The sequence below is a fragment of the Microtus pennsylvanicus genome, chromosome 15 (genome assembly GCF_037038515.1).
Source record: "Microtus pennsylvanicus isolate mMicPen1 chromosome 15, mMicPen1.hap1, whole genome shotgun sequence".
Classification (NCBI taxonomy): domain Eukaryota; kingdom Metazoa; phylum Chordata; class Mammalia; order Rodentia; family Cricetidae; genus Microtus; species Microtus pennsylvanicus.
In genome coordinates, this window is record NC_134593.1 from 55,051,503 (window position 1) to 55,072,182 (window position 20,680).

Sequence of the window (20,680 nt, forward strand, 5' to 3'; positions counted from 1 at the left end):
ATTTTTTTTTCTTCCTCCCAAAAGTAGGGTGCATGATTGTCTATTAAGTTCTGTGACTTTTGGTCCGAGAACCCATTCTGAAATAATAAAATATATCAAGAATAATTATGATTTTTTTAATGGCTGCATTCCATATCATAGATTTAAGAGTCTGCTTTTCAACTTTAAAGTATCATTTATGAGCTACAATTTGCCTACCTGTGGTTGAACTGGCACTTGGTTACCAACCCACTGTTCTTGTTCTTTTCATCTAGGTTTTGATAACTTTGTACTGGCTGGGAAGAAAAGCACAAAACAACCCCTACTATAATGGTCCCTATCTCAATCTGAAAGCTTTTGAGACTCTGTTGGGCCAGGCTTTGACCAAGGTAAGGAAACCAGCCCCACCTGTATGAAACAAAGACTGTGATGTGTGTGCCTACGTCATCATGCTCGTCCCTTCTACTCCCAAGGCTCCTCTACAGCAGACATGGAGCTTGCCTGTGCTCCTTCCTAGACAGGGATACACAGGCAGGTTGGTTACTTGTTCTCTGGCTTAATGTGCTTCTTTCAAGAAGTTTGTTATCTGTGCCAGGGTAGGTTCAAGGTATAGAATTTTATGTCCTTAATTTTAGGTAATTTGATGACACATCCATTGCTTTTTATATACAATATAACTTAACTGTTTCTATACTCACTGTGAACTCAATTTGCAGTAAAAAGGCATTTTAGGGCTATTCATGTTTATAGGAGTTACTGAGTTTCTTTCTATTATTCTGTTCTTGTCATGGGTAATTATCTAGTGACCTCATTCCAATATCTTCATGCAGCCAGTGTTCATTGAGGAATAATACGTATTAAGTGGAACTTGATAAAGGTTTTTGTTTTGTTTTTTGTTTTAAGACACTCTCAAGTAATCAAGGCTATTCAGAACTTGCTATGTATCCAGGGTGATATTTGAATTCCTAATCCTCCTGCCTCTATCTCCCAACTGCTGGAATTTTGAAGGCATTACTTGTGGTTGTCTCCTAGGGAGATTTTAAAGTTATAACCCTTGTTTTTTCACTTTTAGTTTTTTATTTGTAATCACACACACACACACACACACACACGTATACATATAAGAATGCTAGTGACCTTGGTGGCCAGAATAGGCCCTCAGCTGCCCTGGAGTTATGCAGGATTGCAAGCTGCCTGACATGGTTGCTGGGAACTGAACGAGAGCAGCAGGTGCTCTTAACTGCCAAGCCCAGAGCCTTTGCTTTTCTCTATGATTTTGTTCTTTCATATCCCGGGATCATTGTAACAGGCTTTTAAGCCTTGTGCACTATTTGAGAAGGGCCAGGCACTGAGGGCAAAGCATAGTGATTTTTGTTTTGTCAAGAAAATCTTCATTTATAGGAGCCTAGTGGAAAACTAATTTCTCTGTGGAACTATTCAACCAGGGCTTTTATAATAATTGGAAAAAGATAGATGCTCAAAATGATAAAATACTGTCTACATATTAGTACTTAGTACTTGCTTTGTGAGGTTTTTCTGATGATTAAATACAAAACATAGTGAATGTTTCTGACAGATTTCATTCTCACAATGAGGATGAAATAAATGTTAGTTATGATCAGAACAGAAAAGTATTTGGACATGATAAAAATTATTACCTTCTCCTATATCTATCCACGTCTTTAAAAATACTTGGCCTGCATCCGGCCATGTGCATATTATAAAGAGAGATGGGATTACACACTTATTTCCTTTAATTGTAAGGACTTGATAGCTTTTTAGCTCTGGGAAGACAGCTCGGGTGGTAAAATGCTCGTGCAAGCATGCGGACATGAGTCTGACCCCGAATCCATGCAATAAAGCAGAGTGTGGTGATACACACTCGTAATCCCAGCACTGAGGAGGCAAGGACAGGAGGATTTCTGGGGCTCCCCGGCAAGGTTGTATAATCTACTTGGGAAACTACAAACTAGTAAGACACCCTGTTTTCACCTTCAGAAACATAAAACGACAAAAGAAACTCAAGGTGGATGCCTTTTGAAAAACAACACTGGAGAATGACCTTTGACCTCTACACACGCATGCTTGCATGTGCATGAGCACTTACACACATCTGTGCTGCCACACATGTGTAGTGTTAGTGTACATAAACACTCAGAAAAGTACAGTTCTGTATGCACTGTTTTGAATGAATTAGCTGAGACAGAAGTGCCACACATTCACAGTGGGCTGTATGTTGGAGAGTGACTGACTCATCTACCAGCAAGCATACCTGCCTTAGATTAGGAAGCAGATCCATCCCTGCCATGAAGAGGGTGAGGCTCTGGTGAGAGAATTGCAGGGAGTTGTGGGCACAAGGGAAACCTGGCTTCGCAGCTCTTTGGACCCTGGAACTCTGCAGTTAGAAGATACAGGGGCCACGGGCTGGTGGACTAGTGATCTTTATAGACTTTTCCACTTTTTATGGCAATGACTCAGGATGAGCAATCGCAGTGCAGAGTTTGTACTAGGAATGCCTCTTTAAAGGCTGTTCACAGTCGTCCATATCGAAGTCAGGATGGTCCAAAGACTTTTTTTTTGTAGATAAAACTGTGGTTGTGGTCCTATGCTTCCTTTACCTGGTGGGAGCAGACACAAGAGGCGTGTGAACCTATCGTTTGTTTTGCTTCAGTTCTTTTAAGACGAAGGTGTTGTGTCAAGTGTACTTTCACAATTCACTTGCAATGATAAAGCCAATTGGAAATAGCATTGAGACAATATTCAAGTAGAAGGTGCTATATTTGAGTCAGATTATAAGCTGGGGATGACTCACTTTGGGGGGAACCTGTTAGGGTGAAGTCCTCAAAAACCAGACTGCAGGGGCAGACTTGAGTTATTTATAACAGGTCACATGACTCATTGTCAGTCATATTAACATTGAGGCTATCAGAGGTCAAACTGTGTTAACTGAGGTTTCGAAAAGTATGTGTTCAAGAGACCTGATGGAACTAAAGATTGACTTTAAAATGTTGATCTTATATTTTGAGACGTAGCCTGTTGACACTAAGCTTGGCGTCCCCATTTGATTGCAAGTGGCAGGTGAAAAGGTAGACCCTGGCATTTCCATGCCAAGTTGTCAAGTTTCAATGCTAATACAGAAGTTTTGTACTAGCCATTCTTGGCATTTCAAACACTTGCGAGACATTGGCTCACAAGCTGATGGATCTGAGGCAGGAATCTGCTTCAAACAGCTGCTGGCTGCTGGTCATGAGCATTACCCAGCCCTGCTTCATCTGTTGAAAGTGTTTGTGATAAAATACCGAGACAATAACCTGCAAACCTCACCTCATTGTTACCTGATGAAGAGTTTCCACTTTGGCTTTCCATAATAATGTCTGCCCAGCTGCCTGTGTTTTCACTTAACCATTCGAAGATGAATTGAGATGCCTTGCCTCACTCCTGTATTTACTGAGTCCATCTCTCAAGAGTAAGAATATTTTTCTGCATGGCTATAATAGCACTCAAGAAATCTCATCAAAATTAATCCTCAATAGATTATTGACTCTATTTTATGTGGTCTCTCCGCTATTTTTCATGGCTTTTAAAAGTTAAATCATGATTCAATCCAAGTTTGCATGTTATGTTTTGTTATTCTTATGTTCTTTACTCGTCACCTGAGATTTACTTTGGTTTTCATTTAGATCCTAATTTTTCAAAGGTCAGCTAGGTTCACTAAATTTCAGAGGTGTGTTAATTAAAATGGCTTGTTTTGGGAAAGTTCTACGAAAGTTATAAACCTAGGTGGGATATCTTTTGCCCTATTTTCACGTATTTCTTATTTATATAAGAGCCAAATAGCTATTTTCTTTCCACCGAAGGAAGGAAAGTTTTATATATCAGCAGCATGTGTGCTACCCTTGACTCAGTATTGCCAGCGTCTCAATCTAAGTTGCATAATCAGTGAAATAAACAAATTTCACAATGTGTATCCTCACTGCTCTTTAAGATAGTGGATTCCTTTTGAGGGCAGATAGGACAACAGAATGTCACTCTGGTCTTATGTTTAACATATACCACCTCAGAGAAATCCTGGAGAGAGAATGACACATTTTCAAGATGTGCCTCCCTTTTGCATGCCTACATTGGGATGGCTTTCTCTTTGATTTTTTCATCTCTTCTACCAGGCAAAAATATAAATCATTGACCAGCATTTCTGGGCTGTTTTTATTAGTATTTTATCTTGTGTATTGATTATATACCTACTTTATTAAATAATTTCAGGTATCTTATGTGGAATTTTGAATAACCCCCTATCATACAGTTTGTGGAGAAAAAAAAAGATGTGCTTTTAACATTTCTTTTTCTTTTGTTGAACAAGAAAATCCTGTCAACTTCTCTCCCTAATTAATCAGCCCGTTTGCACTCCAGAAAGTTCATGTTCACTCACTGGTCTTTGTACAATGTTCCTCCTTCAGGCTCTTGAAGATTCTAGCTGCCTGAAAAGAAGTGGCCGCGACAGTGGCTACGGGGATATCTGGTGTCCCGACAGAGGAGAATTTCCTGCCCCTCCAGGCAGCCATAGGAGGGAAGATTCCTTTGAAAGCTTGGACTCCTTGGGGTCTAGATCACTGACCAGCTGCTCCTCAGATCTCACGCTCAGAGGTGGGAAGGAAGGTGAGTTGTGTCTTGGGATATAGGCTTATTTGGCTTGTTTGTATTTGAAGAGAAAATAGCAGAGGAGACAAAGTATGGAATGCAACCATTTCAAAGATTCATCAAGATGTAGATCTTAATAAATCCATGTAATTAGGTGGTTTTTAAATGTTATTTTTGGTTTTTCCCTCCCTCATACCTCAGAGGAATTCCAGTCCCCCTCCCCCCCTTTTTAAACTTCTATATTTGGACAGGACTTGTGAGGAGATAGTTCACTGTGACTGAATTTTGTCAGTGAGAAAGTCTTCAGACAGAGGCTTAGCAATAGCTATCTAATAAGGCTAATAAGCTATCTAATAAGCTATCTAATAAGGTACCTCACGTATCTAAGCATGAAGTGCATAAGGGTCTGTGAATAGTCTACTTTCCAAGTATGTTTCTTTCTTGTTTTAATTTTACCAGAAACCACAGATAACATTTTAAATCCTGGGGCTATAGTCCAGTGATAGAGCCTATGGCCAACATCCAGGAGACTCTCGAGGTTAAACCCCAGCACTTCCAAGACCAGGTTTCTCCTTTTAAAGTATTTCTGTGCTTTAAATATCATCATTATCAGAAGTGAAATGGGATCTCTAATTGTGAGCTTGTGCTCCATCTTTGAGGCTTTTCGGTTTGTTGATTGCAGACAGAAATATTTTGCCTCAGACTTTTACTATGCAAAATCTCAGATATCACAAATAATAAGTTTGTTTTCTAAAAGTCACTGAAGCATGACAGCAAAACTAAATTCTTTGACTTTAGAGCTGCGATAGTAGAAATATTGAATGGCTTTAGAACTGACCTTTGTTACTGCCACTGTTTCTGTTGGCCCTTCCCTACTGAGGTATGGCTTTTTCAGGGCTCAGATGAAAATGATCATATCTGTAAGGAAATAAATCTAAGTTTGCAGTTCATCCGAGTAATTAAAGTTGTAACCCGAGACTGAAAATGTCAGCCCACTATGTTCCTTTTCACTGACCGAGGAACTTACGGCATGCTGTGTTTGAACTTGCATTTGCCTGTCGAAGAATAGCAGCAGGAAAGGTTGTGGGTTTGCGGCCTGTGTGGATTTGTCCTCAAAATATAGAGACTCTGTGGAGCAAGATCTGAGTCTCCTTTGACACAGGGGCCCATACCTGATGTGTGATGTAAGCAGAAGGCCTGAGGGTCACATTACAAGGGGACTTGTTTATGGACTGTAGATGTCTGGGCAATTATAAGTAGGGTGGTGGGAGGGAAGTGGGTTTCAGGAGAACGAAGCTTTTCTGTGATTACTCTATTAAAAATGCTGCCGCCCACACAATTATAGTGGGTGGTAACCGTAATTAGGATAATATTTTTAGGATTAGAAATTGTGCAGTTCATGAGTTTTGTATAAAAACAAAGCAAGTGTGATATTTGTACAAATAAAAAGTGTATTAGCTAAAAGAAAGATTTTTAAGTTTGAAATTTCGACAGTCAAATAGTCTATGATTTTCATATTCCTTGAATCATTTTTGGTAAGGAAAAGTTTGTTTGTTCTCTTCCTCCCTCTCTCCCTCCCTGTCTCTCTGTCTCTGCCTCTCTCTGTCTCTGTCTCTCTGTCTTTCTGTCTTTCTCTGTCTCTGTCTCTGTCTCTCTCTCTCTCACTCACTCAATTAGGACATGTTAAAAAGAAAGCAAAGCAAAAGAAAACAGATATAGCTTCATGCTTTCTTCATGCCTTCTGGTCTCCCTGGCCATGCCTGCCAAGCCATTCTCCCTTTCTGCTCTCACTGCCCCTGCACCCGACCTGTGACACAGCTGTGTCAGACCGACCACTTCCTTTCAACCATACTGGCATTGTTTACTGTACATTCCGCCTGGCAGGTGACAAAGGCAAGTGGCCTTTAGGTCAAGTCAACCTGGAAGGCGTGCTAAAAGCCATTAGCCATGAGCTGAGTGGAGTTGCCCTCTGCAGCTGGGAGGAAGCAAGCAACACTTACCTGCTACCTGGGTTTTTTAAAGGCACTTGAGGCAGGAAGCATGAAGGGCAGGAGAGATTACTCCATTTGGGTCTATATGGTTACTCTCTCTATTACCATTTTTTAAAGCATCTGGGTTTGTTAGTTTTTCAACTAGAGAATATATTATTATTTATATCTGTCTATTAATTGGAATGCATCAAAAAGGCTCTTTTTGGTGGTGGTTGTTGCTAAGTTTGCTTTTAAGTAAATTTTAAATCACAATTGCTGATTCCCACTATAGTTCCTTAGCTTATGAAAGGGAAGATCTTTATTTCTGTGGTCCCGTGTGAGTATAAGCTTTAACTTGTTAGGATTTCAGATTTTATCTAGTCTGTCTTCTGTGGTGTAGTGTCCTTGTTGGAATGAGTGACCTTACAGGGGTCTGGGTGTCACTATTGAAACTTGTGCAGTCTTCCTTTGGTTTCTACAACTGCCTGTTACTTCCTATAAATCTGACTGCTTCCCACGTTTTCTTACATTTCTGAACTCCCGTTGAGTTATGCTGTCTTCCTGGATTTCTAGATTTTATCACACGGGTTATATCTTAGCAAACGTATCCTTGTGGCAAAGAAGGCTGGGAAAGGAAGGGACTGAGCAGGGGACTGGGGATTGAACTGCGTGTGCCTCTAGTATGCAAAGCAAGCCCTTCCCCATGGGTCTTATCACAACTTCTTGACAAAGTTCTAAAAATATTCATGCCTTTTAGCAGCAGCACAGGGGAGAAGAGGCTATGCTGGGTGGAAGGGGCTCAGGGGGAATTCGCTGGCGGCGAGTAAAGCAAGTCCTTGTGCCTTTATAGGTTTCGAAAGTGACACAGACTGGGAAATCACACTCAAAATGCAGGACTATAACAAAGATGATATGTCCTATCGAAGGATTTCAGCAATTGAGCCAAAGTCTGCCCTACCATTCAATCAATTCTTGCCCAACAAAAGTAAACAGCCATCCTACGTGCCAGCGCCTCTGAGGAAGAAAAGGACAGACAAAAATGAGGATAACAGAAGAAGCTGGGCAAGCCCAGTGTACACAGACTCAGACGGGACATTTTCAAGGTAATGCCATGTGCTTATGGAGTTCAGTGTGTCTTCTGAAGCTGTGGCACTATTTAATGTAGCTAAGGGAATGGTTCCTAACATGTAGTTAACACATATCACTAATGGGGATTTCTTTTCCTACCTGGATTTTCACTCTATTTTACATATGTTTCAGAACATCAGCATCTGAGGAGTAGGCCTTCTTTTAGATGCATGCCCTCAGTTTATTGGCGTATTTCTGGTCACTGGATCAATGATGTGGTCCATTGTGAGTCCTGCGTGTTTCCTTCAGTTATATTTCTTTTTTTGTGGATAGCAGTGGACATGGAAAGAAACCCTTAATTTCCTACCAAATTTATCAAAAAAGCAAAGGATGATTTCCCAAATCTGTCTTTTTGTATGCTGTGCTGTGCGATTCTGAGAGCTGTTCTAACCCTGTTGATGAGTGAAGGTTTGCCTGATGTGGTTTTGGATGACTGAGTCAATTGTAAATTTCATGTGAAAAAGAGACCTGAGGGGTTCATCTCTCAAACTACTGCTTTCAACTCTTGTCCTCAAGCATTTTCTTTTGATATGTTAGCCTCTGGGCTACACACACTGATGAGGTCAGAAACATATTTGTCCGGCATCTGAGTGTCTATCATGCTATTGATTGAATTGAGAAAGCAACATCCAATCTGTCTGCAATTTGTCTTTCTCATAACACAGCCTTGTACATCTAGCTTTTCTCTAATGTGAGTGAGGTGCTGCTGTAATATCTCAATTTGGTCCTAGGAGCCGTGGTGTGGAGCCTGGGAGTTAATTTGCTTCATTCACAGGGGTAAGGTGGAATGAATACCTTTTGGGGTTCTGTGCCACAAACTGCTCACCCAGTGTCTTAACGTGGTTGGATATTTTGAACAGTAACCGGAGGAGGACTTGGGGTCCCAAGATGGAGCGCTGGCACACAGTCCACGAAACGTCAACCTCCTCTTGTTATTTGGAAGAGGAGGAAGAAAAGATAACGCGCATACCCAACCTTGTGAAGGACGATCTCTATGTACGGAAGTTGAGTCCAGTCATGCCAAGCCCAGGGGGTTCTTTTGATCAGTTTCTTCCCAAGTGCTGGAGCCCAGAAGAGATGAGCTGGAAAAAAATAAAGAGGGAGACTTATAAGCCATGGTATAAGGAGTTTCAGGGATTCAGGTTTGTCTTTGTGCATGCCCCTGGCCTGGTGTTTGTTCTCTGTCCCAGTCTCTGGTACATTCTGTGTCCTGTTTCTTCAGTTAGAGATAGAGAGAGGCTTATTTGCCCTATAACGTTCTGAAAAACTTGCATAATTATAAAAATAATGTTTAAATTTAATCCTGAGGCTGGACATGGGGGCACGTGCCTACAAGCCTAGTTCCTCTAGAGGCTGAGGCAGGAGGATTAAAAGTTCGAAAGGAGCCTAGGTTTCAAAATAAAACCCCTTCTCTGGAACAAAAGAGGGCTTTTTGACCTACCTTAAGCTCACTTGTACCCCTGGGGGCACCTTTTATTTTTTAGTAATAAACTGCCCATGATTTATGTTATTATTATTAAAACACAGCAATGACAACAGCATGATTAAAAACCTTTAGATCCTAGCCTTTGAGAAGCCCCCTTTCGTATTTAGCTTGGCATAGATTTCAGAACTTACACTCTCCATTTCTTCTCTCCTTCTCTTTCCCCTTTTCTCCGCGTCACTCCATGGCAGGTGGAATTCAGACTCTGAGGATGAGGACTCAGGCTCCCTCAGAAGTGCCACGCTTTTTAGTAGACTAGAAAAGGCAGAGAATAGGTTAGCCAGCAACTACCAAAGACCTTCACTCTTGCTGGAGCTAGCCACCAGACGTGCCATGAGGTCACAGGACGCCCATGCAGCCAGGAGGACCAGCGGTGCTTTGAGAGAGTCCAGGTGCACCTGTCTGAGCTACCTGCTTGTGACTGACCTTGGGCACCTTATCTGCCTGCTTCCGCTGCTACATTAACCTAGGCCCTAAATATTGAGTCATGGAAATTGAATGACATAGGAGAAAGGCACAGTGTGTAACATACTGCCTTCTGCATGAGAGAGTGTTGGCACATGGCTATAGGAATCAACATGCTATTAATGCAATGACGTGCAAGGTAGTTAGTATTTATATGCATGAATTCTTTCTGAAACCCTGTTACAAAAATGCTTTTTTAAAAAACTGTTTAAATTTACTGTTGTGAGAAGAGAAAGGAAATCCTTTTAGATAGAAACTGGGAATGGTAAGTCTGGAGACTCCAAACCTAAAAACACAGAAGGACTTTTATAAGCCTCGCGATCACTCTGTTAATTTTACGACCATGATGTGCACTATGATGCAAAGTATGTGATGGCCAACTCATCACTTTCTAAGATCATGCATCCTTCTCTAGGGAGGGGATGAGAATACTATGGAGAATAGAATAGAATTAGGAAGATGGTACCGGGACTGGTACCGGGACTGGTACCCATGCTTATCCCAGGGAGGTTCACATGATCAGAGTTATAGATCCATCTCTTGTCCTTGACAGCGTTCAAATTTCCTGGGAAGTCTAACCTGTGGCTGTGTCTTTAGATGACACCCAGGAAAGTCACAGAGACTAGTGCTGAGTATTTGTCTTGTTTGTTGCACTCCCTCCTGTGGCTCCTAATAATTCATCCCGATAAGTACTGGTTTGTTTGCTGGCTAATTACCATTCTTCTCATACTTAATACAACTCTCCCTTCCTTTTTCTTTTCTGTGCTTCAGTCAGTTTTTATTGCTTCAGGCCCTTCAGACATACTCTGATGACATCTTGTCTTCGGATACAAATGTCAAACTCGATCCCACCTCTGGCCCAAGGCTCATAACTCGCAGAAAAAATCTCTCTCACACTCCAGGCTATCAAGCAGATGACCTTGAGCTGACAGCCTTGGATCCTGACTTAGAAAATGATGATTTCTTTGTCAGAAAAACTGGGGCTTTCCGTGCAAATCCTTGTGTTTTTCGAGCCTTCGAAGACTTTCGAAGGTTCTCTGAGCCAGACGATGCTGTTGAACGAGATATAATTTTGCAGTGTCGGGAAGGTGAACTTGTACTTCCAGATTTAGAAAAAGACGATATGATTGTTCGTCGGATCCCAGCACAGAAAAAAGAGGTGCCACTGTCTGGGGCCCCCGACAGATACCAGCCAGTCCCTTTTCCTGAACCCTGGACCCTACCTCCAGAAATCCAAGCGAAATTTCTCTGTGCCCTCGAAAGGACATGTCCACCCAAAGAAAGAAGCAGTAGCTGCCGAGTCTTAGTCCCTTCCCACCGACAGAAGAGAGACGACATGTTGACTCGCAAGATCCAGTCATGGAAGCTGGGGACTGCTGTGCCTCCCGTCAGCTTCAAGCCTGGCCCCTGCAGCGAGGCCGACCTGCAGAAGTGGGAGGCCATCCGGGAGGCCAGCAGACTTAGGCACAGGAAGCGGCTGATGGTTGAGAGGTCAGAGTGTGTTTCTGCAAGGATTTGGCTTGTGATGGATGATGGTCTTGTGTAAATTTCCTTATGAAAACAAAAAGCCGCCTCAGTTTTCTCAGCTCTGCATGTTGTGTGCCGTTTTGAAGCATCCTGTAAACAATTATTTGGCTTTGAGAAACTTTTTAGTCATTTCATGGAAGAAGTTCAATTCCATATTTACACGTCTTAGGATGATTTGAGAAGGTATATGCAAAGCTCGCCTCTGGCTTGGATTTGTCCATCATTGTGTTCCAGTGTGAAGTTGGATGAAAGTATTTTCTAATTGTGTTTTCGCAGGTTTTTATCCTCATGTCTAGCATCTCTGTAGTAGTCTGGCTGTGGTTTGGTTTTACGTGTTTATCCTATTTTGCAGTGTCTTTTATTGAGCTAAATATTTTCCTAAAATATGTCGCTACAGATTTCATTTAACTTGATTTTTGTTGTTGATCTAGGTTTCTTGTACTATCAATTTGTAGTATGTTTTATCTGTAGAGTTCAGTGCAAGCACCATTAAAATGCATGAGTCTGTCAAACTTGTTTGTAGTTTTGACCATTTGGGTAACATAAGCCATGCAACTTTCTGAGAGCTGTTCTGTTCACTGTAAGTTGGGAATGGGCAAATTTGACTAGGCTGATTATAATGAATGGCCCTAAATCTCTAGGTCCTGGCAAGGGGAGACCTTGTCTTACGAATTCGCTGGCTGAGAATACATTAAGAAAATGTTGTTATTATTTGACTCAAGTTCCAGGAGGCTGATTAAAACTTGAAATATTAAGAAGTGGCTAAGGGCCAACTTGTTCAGATTCGCCCATTTCCAGTTAGACTCAATTTAAAGATGTTTAATGCTGATAAACTAACACAGCTGGAAAGAGTGACCCTTTTAACCTTTGGTTTTTTGGTTTCTTAGACTCTTTCAAAAGATTTATGGTGAGAATGGGTAAGTTTTGTGGTTCACGTTAACAACAAATGTGCACATTTGTTTGTGTCTCCTGTGACTTGCTGCACCTGTGTCTTAGCATGTTACTAAATGGGCTGCAATGTCCAGTGCATGGGAATTTTATTTACTTTTGATTAATATTGCCACCACAAAGCAGTATTTTTGCATCTAAATGCCCAGTGCAATGCATGAACTGCTATGTAAAACGATAACAGTTTTGCTGTATTAAATTTTAACTCTATCCCTTTCACTTCTCATTTAATGGTTGAAAGTAGCAAGAGCCCAAGAATATGTTAATTTTGGTATTTGATTCCTAAAATTCACTAAGCTTCTGGTTTCTAGTTCTTGAAGGTCTCCCTGACAAACTGCATTTGGGAAAGTCTATGATAGGAAAAGACATTACTGCTTGCTTAGTGCAAGAATTCATGCAGTTTGCAAAACTCATGCACTTAGCTTATGAGGAGCTTTGCTAGTGGGGAATGCTAATATTTTGGGGGAAATATTTTTAAGTTGTAACATGACTGCCTATGAAGAGCAAAGTAGACTTTCAAAATTATAAAATAATCTTGGTAGTTTCCAATGTTGTTACAAGAACTTTATTTAAACTATTTTTCAGATTTGGTCTACTGGTATTTAATATTCATTGGGTAAACATGACTAATATAAAACTGACTTTCTCAATGTTTTTCCAAGTTCTAGACAATTTTAAACTAAGTCAGTTATTCTCAACCCAGCATCCCCAGGCTCTCTGTAACTGTGGAAGTTATTGGTGATAGTTTGAGGAAGAGAGTGAAAGCTGAAAAAAAACAATATTTTAATCAGTCTTGGGACTTGAGTATCTTCCCCTTACCATGGTTCATCTTGTCTCTCAGAATCTCTAATTTTAAGAGTTTTTAATAATCTCAGGAGTTTAGAAATATTTAGAAGCTACCAAGATTCTGGCTGAATTATCACAGCGTGATAGCCCTATCACAAGTCTAGATAATTGAAATATGATTGAGTGAGGAGCAACTGTTACAATGACTCCTTCCCGGATGGCGTGTGAAGGCACATTGTCCCTCCCTCACTTGTATTCACAGCCTTGTATGCTCACAAGGGTCTCATCTGTGAGGGTGAAGAAGTCATTCTTTGGTACAACACTCCAATATCTGATCATACTTGTCATAGGAATGCTGTTTTAACTTGATTTAAAGTCCTCTTGAGCCTTCAAGCATTCTAAACTTTCATGAGGAATTTTCATTTATAATCATGTTTGACTTTGTAGCCAAACCACATCCCTAGAACAGTTTTCTAAAGGCGGCACAGGTACCAAGAGTCTAAGTACTTGTGCTATGTAAACACATAACTAACTACCTTTCTGTCTTGACACTACCTGTTTTTCCATAGTGTAGGGGTTGTTATGAGACTTGAATTACCCCTGGCTCAATGGCTGAATTCATGCCTAGCTTGCCTGTGGCTGTAATTTCATTCCCCAACACACTGCACCCACCCTAACCACAAACACCATGAAAACTTAGATATTCAACCTCAGGATGCTAAGGTATTTTTTTTTTCTGATCCTTAACAGACAGCAGCAAATGCTTCCACTAGACAATTCCAAGTAATTTTTTGATTATTTGGATAACACAGGGTTTGCTTTAGAAGCTGTTTCAAAAATTCTCATGCAGGGTAGTACTAAGGCAGTTACACAAATAAAGAAAGATGACTGGTTAATTGAGACCAATGAATAATACATGACGTGTAAGATAAGGGGACTTAGGGTGTCTTAGAAAATGCAGCTCTGTTTAGGAGAAGTTGTAGGTTTATTCCTTTTTTTCTTTTTCTCTTAAGTTTATAGTTATCAGTGATTTCCTTATATTGATTTCTTACAATGAGATTAAAATGTAAGTTAAAATTGAATTACTTATAGGCATTGAATGTACAACTTACTTCACATTTATGCTAGGCGAACTTTCTCCAAAAATAATATCGTAGAAAAGCAGTACTGTTTTATACCCTGTAATTAAAAACTAACTGCCCATCTTGTGAATACTTTCTTTGTGGTAAAGACCAATTTGAAGAGAAATGTGTAGTATTTTATTTTGGTTCTTTGCCTACTAAGTCCTAGCTTGTAGTTTATGTGGTTTTTAGTGCTTCTGCATGCTATGTAAGTGTTTTACTAAGCTTTACTTGGCATGTAACACATTATGTTTATTACGATGCTTTCTGTGTGGCTTCCAGTTCTCATGTGTGTGCCTTTGTGTTGCATGAATTTCCATTTGTGTGGTTCTATGAAGTTTTGGGACTGGTTGGGTCCGATACAAACATGGTACTGACAAAGTTTACAAGAAAATGTTTTAACCGTCTTGTAATGTGATAGCCACTGAACTTCTTATCAGTATCACAAGGAGATAAATACCAATTACATGTGAATTGGCAGTCAAAGACAACTAAAGAAGCTATACTTTTCTTATAGAGCTTGACCAAATGGCTTTGTAGGATTATCAGGATATATCATCAAGGCAGGCAGAAAGGAAGGGAGACAAGCTGACTTCGGTTATTTTCTGCGGATTTTCTTTTCCACTACAGGTGATGTCTAGTTATATATAGAATACTTCTCATATTGCAGCCAAGTGTGTGTGCTATCTACAGTTACTGCTTTGTGCATGTCCTACAGTACCCAGGGTAACCCCAGGGGAGCTCTCTAAAGCAAACGATTTTCTGGCTGAAATATTAATAGCGTTGGTGCTGAAAAGTCCAAATAAGTAGGCAAATCTCTAAATGAAAATTTCTTCTTGTGCTCTCTTTATTTTATTTGATGGTAATTTCAAAATGTGTCACACAGATTTTTTTTGTCACACAGATTTTTAACACTGGTTATTGTTCACAAAACCGTATAGGGTCCAGTGAAAATATACATAGTTAGATAAATTATTATATTTATATTGCTTTCACAGGTACCACTCCTTAACTTACTCTTTTTAAATTTCTATTTGCTACTCAAGGCTGCAAAATGTGCCTTATATTGTCTCCTTGGACTCTCTCTTCTATAGACCAGTGATTCTTAACTGTGGGTTGTGACTCCTTTGGGGTTTGAACAATGTTTTCACAGGGTAACACAGATATTTACATTACAGTTCATAACAGTAGCAAAATTACAGTTATGAAGTAGCAACAAAAAGAATTTTATGGTTGGAGTTGCCACAATTCGAGGAACTGTATTAAAGTGTCACAGCTTTAGGAAGGCGAGAACCATTGCTCTAGACAGTCCGCTGTAAGTTCACTGAAGCTGGATTTCAGGATAATGGCCCTTATTTCCATCTGAAACTGCCAGGAGCACCGCTTGTAGTCGAAGAAGTACAAGGAGATCAGTGATTTGTAGGTGACCTTCCTAAACTTCTTCCTCTCCCTCCCCTCTAGTACTGTTAAATTAATTGAAAAGGCAAGATGCTTGGTACACCTGCATTTTTGGATTGCAAATATAAATGAAGCTGTAAATTAGAGCCTTCAGAATAAGGAATTGTAACCAATAATAGCAGGCAGTTCTAAGAGAAGGAATTATAACGAACTGTAGCAGGCAGTTTTAAGAGAACAGCATGACTTACCTGCTCATTGTCCGTGCTGGGCTGTCCTTCCTAATTTCCTGGATGCTTTCTTTGGTGCTTATCTCAGTTCTGTGAGGGAGACAGGTGGGTGTTATCTGCATTCCGTAGACAGAGATTGCAGCTTTCCCAAGGATGGAGGCTCTCAAGTAGTAGAACCGGACTGGGGCTGTGCCTCATGAGGCAACTCACAGAGACTGCTTGGCAGGGTTGTTGCCACTCAAGGAACTCCTGGGACTTTAATGTCATGTGGTTAATGCTGATAAAGAAAGAAAGACTTCATCATCTTTGTACTCTAGAAGTTCTAGATTTTATCTGTGTGGTCTGGGGCCACCATTCTAATGTGAAAGCAGTTTATAGCGCTAGCATCTACACAGTTCCATTTGGTCACATCTGCCTTAGTAAGAATTAGTATATAACCCCAGATTTTTAAAAAGTGCACCAGCACAGCCTTACCTAGTTATCATAACTTAGTAGAGGAGGAGCCAAGGCTCTGAGAAGGGAACTAATTGATGTCTGTTCAGTGGGAGGGAAAAGCCTATGTTGCAGCTGAATCTAAAGCCCCGACTTCTTGTCTCTTGCTGAAGTCTAGGCAGATTCCTATGGCAGGTGCTACTGCTTTAATGGGGGGTAACTTTCCATAACCCAGAAACAAACTCTGTTCACAGCCTCGCCTATTAAAAAAAGACTTTTCTATCCTAGACAGGTTCAGCTCGGCTTTGTTCTTGTCATGTGCCTCTGGGCTGCTAGGCTTAGCTCAATGCTCAGGCAGTGGAGAGAGGCAGCGTGACCTTTGACTGGCATCCTGTGTGGGAAAACCCACAGCAGTGCTTCCCAGGCCAGGAGGAAGAGAGGAAGAAGAGCAGCCACAGGAGGTTCTGGGCTGGTTACAAAGTGATTCCACTCTCTTTCCAAGGAAAGACTAGTGTACTATGAATTAATATTTCCTTTTTGTTTTACAGTCTGTGCAGCGTCATGTGGTGCACGGCCAACCTCCCCTTACGTCTTGGACCTGCACATTTTCTTGCCATTTCTTACTGAGTATTTTTGTTTGAACTCAAGAGGCCTCTTTGCTTGCAGGCATGACTTCTATCAGTGTATAGTCTCAAATCCACACAATCTAATTTAGTATATAGTTAGACCTAGTGAGAGGTATATTATACATGTGTAGGTTCATATTCATAATATAGTCATAATTCTATATGTAATTGATTCCCTACGAAACATATGCAATGTCATAAAAGTGATGCTTTCCCACAGGTCAGTTCAAGCTAACTGTGCTCCAGCTAACTCTTAGCACAGATACTAAGTGAGCGAATCTGCATGTATGGTGCTCTGCTAGCTAGTATTTTCTTTCCAAATAACATATGGCTTGTGAGAGGGACGATCTAGGTATGCTTGTACATATATAAGGTAGAGTCAAGAATTAGCATCATGAAAAATGCTTTAGCTAAACAGGTGAGAGAAGGGGCAGCTCACTTTTCCCTTGGAAGAGCCACAAAGGCTGTAAGCGTGTGGTAGAGCACTATCTAGGCCATCGATTGGATGCATTTATGGAGTATTCACTACGTGCCGGTCTTTGTTTTAAACCTAGTGATATATCAGCACAATCAGACGTAATTCCCAGTAATTTTACAGGTAACAGGGAGTAAGACTATTCTAGATGTCAATAAACGGTCAAGGAGAGAGGGTTAGGGTGGGATCAGCCCCGAGAGACATTTGTAGAATCTCGTAGGCTGGAAAGAGAAGGAAACACTGAATAACATTTAAGCGGATGCTTGGAAGTGGAGCGAAGTCATTGCTTCTTGCCAACTTGCTGGATAAGGAATATTATGGCAGATTGAAGAGCAAGAGGCATGAGTATGTGCAAGACAGCTACTTGGCAGGCAGAGAATGAGACCAGGGCACAGTGTTAGAAATGAGTATGGAGAGGCAGGAAGGAACAATATCATGCCAGACCATGCAGGTTGTTGAAGAAATCTACTTAGAACTTTGATGGGAAGAAGCTCAAGTCCGGAGTTGGGTGTGCCATGACCTAGCCGAGACTTAGAAAGGTCCCTCTAGCTGCTCCTTTGAGCACGTTGAAGCTGGGTGGTGGAGCAGGAAGATCTTTGGGATTCTCCAAGTGGATGATGTGATGGTGTAGGTCAATATGGTGAGGAGGAAGAGGTGAGAATGGTTAGATGTAGAAACAGAGAGCAGAAGAGTTGTGGATGGAGTAAGTGTTATGAGAAGAAGAGAGGAATCTGGGTGACTCCAAGCTTTTTGGTACCAACTCTGAAGGATGGAATTGACCTTCACTGAATTGAGGAAGACAGATGGTGAGCCGGTAACTGTGGAGCGAGCCTAGCCATGGTTTTGATTAGCATTTTACAAAGGAGAGAGGCACCAGCAAAGAACTTTTGGGTTGGAGGGAGCATTTGAGGAAAGCCTTCTCTGATCATTTAAGCAGCCTTTTTGGCAATCCAGAGGAGGGTTGCCTGTGCCTTGATCTAGACTGTGATGGCAAGCGGAATGGAAAAGAAAGCGGCATTAAACGAGAAGATAACTAACTGAAAGCGAGGAGGAGAGAGAAACAAAAGCGAAAAGTGGTTCTTAGGTTTCAAATGCAGATGACAGAGGGCACGTACCACCATTAACCCCCACAGAGGGAAGGCAGGATAGAGATTGGCTGCGCCAACAATAACATCATGTTTTAGTGAGGTGCAGTTTAAAAAACTCCTTTCCAGATAACATTGCAGCAGGTCGCTTTACAGTCAAGGTACCTAGGGTATTTTCAGGAATAAATGCCTATTCATGGGGAATTGGAAACGAGTCAATGAGGGCAGGTCCTAGGCTGTAGCCTCTAGAGGCATTTGCATGGTAGTTACCGTTGCTTTCTGGAACCCACCTAGTTTGATGAAAAAAAAATGTGATGGCGAGCTGTCAGGAGAATGCAGAACTTAGGTGCCCAAGGATTCACTAATACAATAAATAATATAGTTACTTACAATGTAATGTGCAATAGCAAAGAACATTTCATCTACCTCTGAAACTTTCTGGATCTATCACCCTCTTGCTGCTCTCTGTGCTGACCTAAACCCTCCCTTTCTGGGAGGTCTTTCTCATCCACGTAGTCTGTATAGGAGAACTAGTCATAGTCCAACTTAGTTGCTAATTTAAGTGAATGAGCCCCTCTACAGCTGGGAAGCAGCTTTATACTCTTTGAGAGTTCAAAGTCTATCAGAAGATAATAGTTTTTACACCAGCCTTTAAAATATGTAACAGTAATGGGGAAAACTGGCTTTGAAACCCTACTCCGGCTTTACTTCCTGATTGTGAATGTCCATGTATGGGGCTGCAAATTAGGCTGTAAATCCTGCCGTGAAGAAGGAGAGGGAATCTGAGGTGGTTCTGACAGGCTGTGGGAAACTACCTTGGTCTTCTGAGAGTTGGTCCAGCTGCACAGTGGTACTGTAGACCTTAGAGAATTGTTGAGAAGACACAGCACGTCTTTTCCTGGTGTTGAACTTGAGGAGAAAATATCAGGTAGTCACTAAATTATTTAGCAAGTGCCTAGCAAAACCAGTCAAACTTTACTAGGTTAGCTTTGAGAGAGCATAGACAAATTCAGTAACGTGATGTTCGTGACTGATGGTTTCCTGCCCCCAAGATAATCTTAGAGATTATTCCTCTAAATACAAGCACTGCATTATTAGTTTCAGAACTGTTCAAGGTTACTTTGAGCATTTTGTGGAAAAAAAACACACACACACAAGCATCTCACACCTGAGTTGAATGCTAGGCTCTCGTTTCTGTGCTTTGGAAAAACACCATTTATCTGTGTCGTGTTATTTCAGGGCACTATCAACAAAGCATCTGGCTAGGGCAGTAGATATTTAGGTGGAATTTCTAAATAGAAGCCCAGTCTTCATGTGAGCCCTCAGGTTCAGCCACAAGAACCTTTGTGACGGTAGGTGTTTTTGTGACAGGAGCAAGTCCATGAGCGATGTCACCGCAGAGGATGTTCAGAACCTGCGTCAGCTGCGGTACGAAGAGATGCAGAAAATCAAATCCCAACTGAAAGAGCAAGATCAGAAGTGGCAGGATGTGAGTACTGGGGGGAGGGGGACCATGGTGCGCTTCCGGCTTCTCTCAAGAAAATTAAAGTATTTAAGAGACATTTTTCCTTGACATTTTAAGCATTCAGTACTATAGAAAGTGTACTGCTGTATGTCTTAAAGACCATTCTAAAAATATAGAAATATGCTTATTTTCCAAGAGACTATGAGTTTTCAAAGAGTAGAAAGTTCCTGCCTAGCAGGATAGTAAACTTGCTTACACAGGAGAGTGGGGTATGACTACTAATTATGCCTCTGCTAGCAAAACAGCATTGATCAAAATTGAGATTGAAGGGGAACAGAATCTAGCTCAGATCTTGGCATCAGTGGGGAGAGATGAAGAGTTCTCATAGTTACTCGGAGATTGGGATGAAATACAACCCAGAGTAATATTTTGACTAAAGTCAGTATCTAATGTGATTCAAAATTAACTGTGTCAAGAGAGCTGGCATATCCAAGTGTTTATGTAGACATAGACTTAACCTTTATCTCAAATCTTAGAGAAGAAAGTATAAGTCTTTTAGCTGAACAAGGTAATTATTATAAGCTGCAGGAATATAAGGATCTGTAAAAGATAAACCAGACTCCCAAGCCCAAAGAAGTTAGAGTGCAGCTTCATGGTAAGAGGGTTGAGTGACAAGAGCAACCAGAGCACCGGAGAAAGCCAATATTAATGTCTGAAGATAGTACATTGCTAAACTCCAGTGCCCTCTAGTATGAAACTTGATTTAATGATCAAGAAACAGCACTTAGGGCTTAGTGTTAGAACTTGCCTTGTGTGTGATGCTCCAACTTCAACCCTCAATCTCTGTAAAAGCCAGTAAAGAATTAGTATTACTTTCCCAAAACACAAAACAAGTTTTTCTTTTTTATAAGAAAATGATTATCAAGGTGG

At 40.9% G+C, this 20,680-nt stretch overlaps 1 protein-coding gene across 24 annotated transcripts in view; it reads left to right on the forward strand.

Annotated features, from left to right (window-relative positions):
* Nucleotides 1–20,680, forward strand: part of Lmo7 (LIM domain 7) — a 190,906-nt gene that overhangs the window by 136,013 nt on the left and 34,213 nt on the right. For 10 of the 24 annotated variants that reach the window (XM_075950029.1, XM_075950028.1, XM_075950030.1 and 7 more), the window contains 8 exons: nucleotides 255–368; nucleotides 4,434–4,632; nucleotides 7,435–7,687; nucleotides 8,573–8,854; nucleotides 9,387–9,587; nucleotides 10,432–11,151; nucleotides 12,075–12,104; nucleotides 19,657–19,774. In XM_075950029.1, the coding sequence (XP_075806144.1) occupies nucleotides 255–368; nucleotides 4,434–4,632; nucleotides 7,435–7,687; nucleotides 8,573–8,854; nucleotides 9,387–9,587; nucleotides 10,432–11,151; nucleotides 12,075–12,104; nucleotides 19,657–19,774 (1,917 nt within the window). The remainder of the gene's footprint in view (nucleotides 1–254; nucleotides 369–4,433; nucleotides 4,633–7,434; nucleotides 7,688–8,572; nucleotides 8,855–9,386; nucleotides 9,588–10,431; nucleotides 11,152–12,074; nucleotides 12,105–19,656; nucleotides 19,775–20,680) is intronic. The other 14 variants (XM_075950035.1, XM_075950038.1, XM_075950036.1 and 11 more) reach the window with 3 other exon arrangements.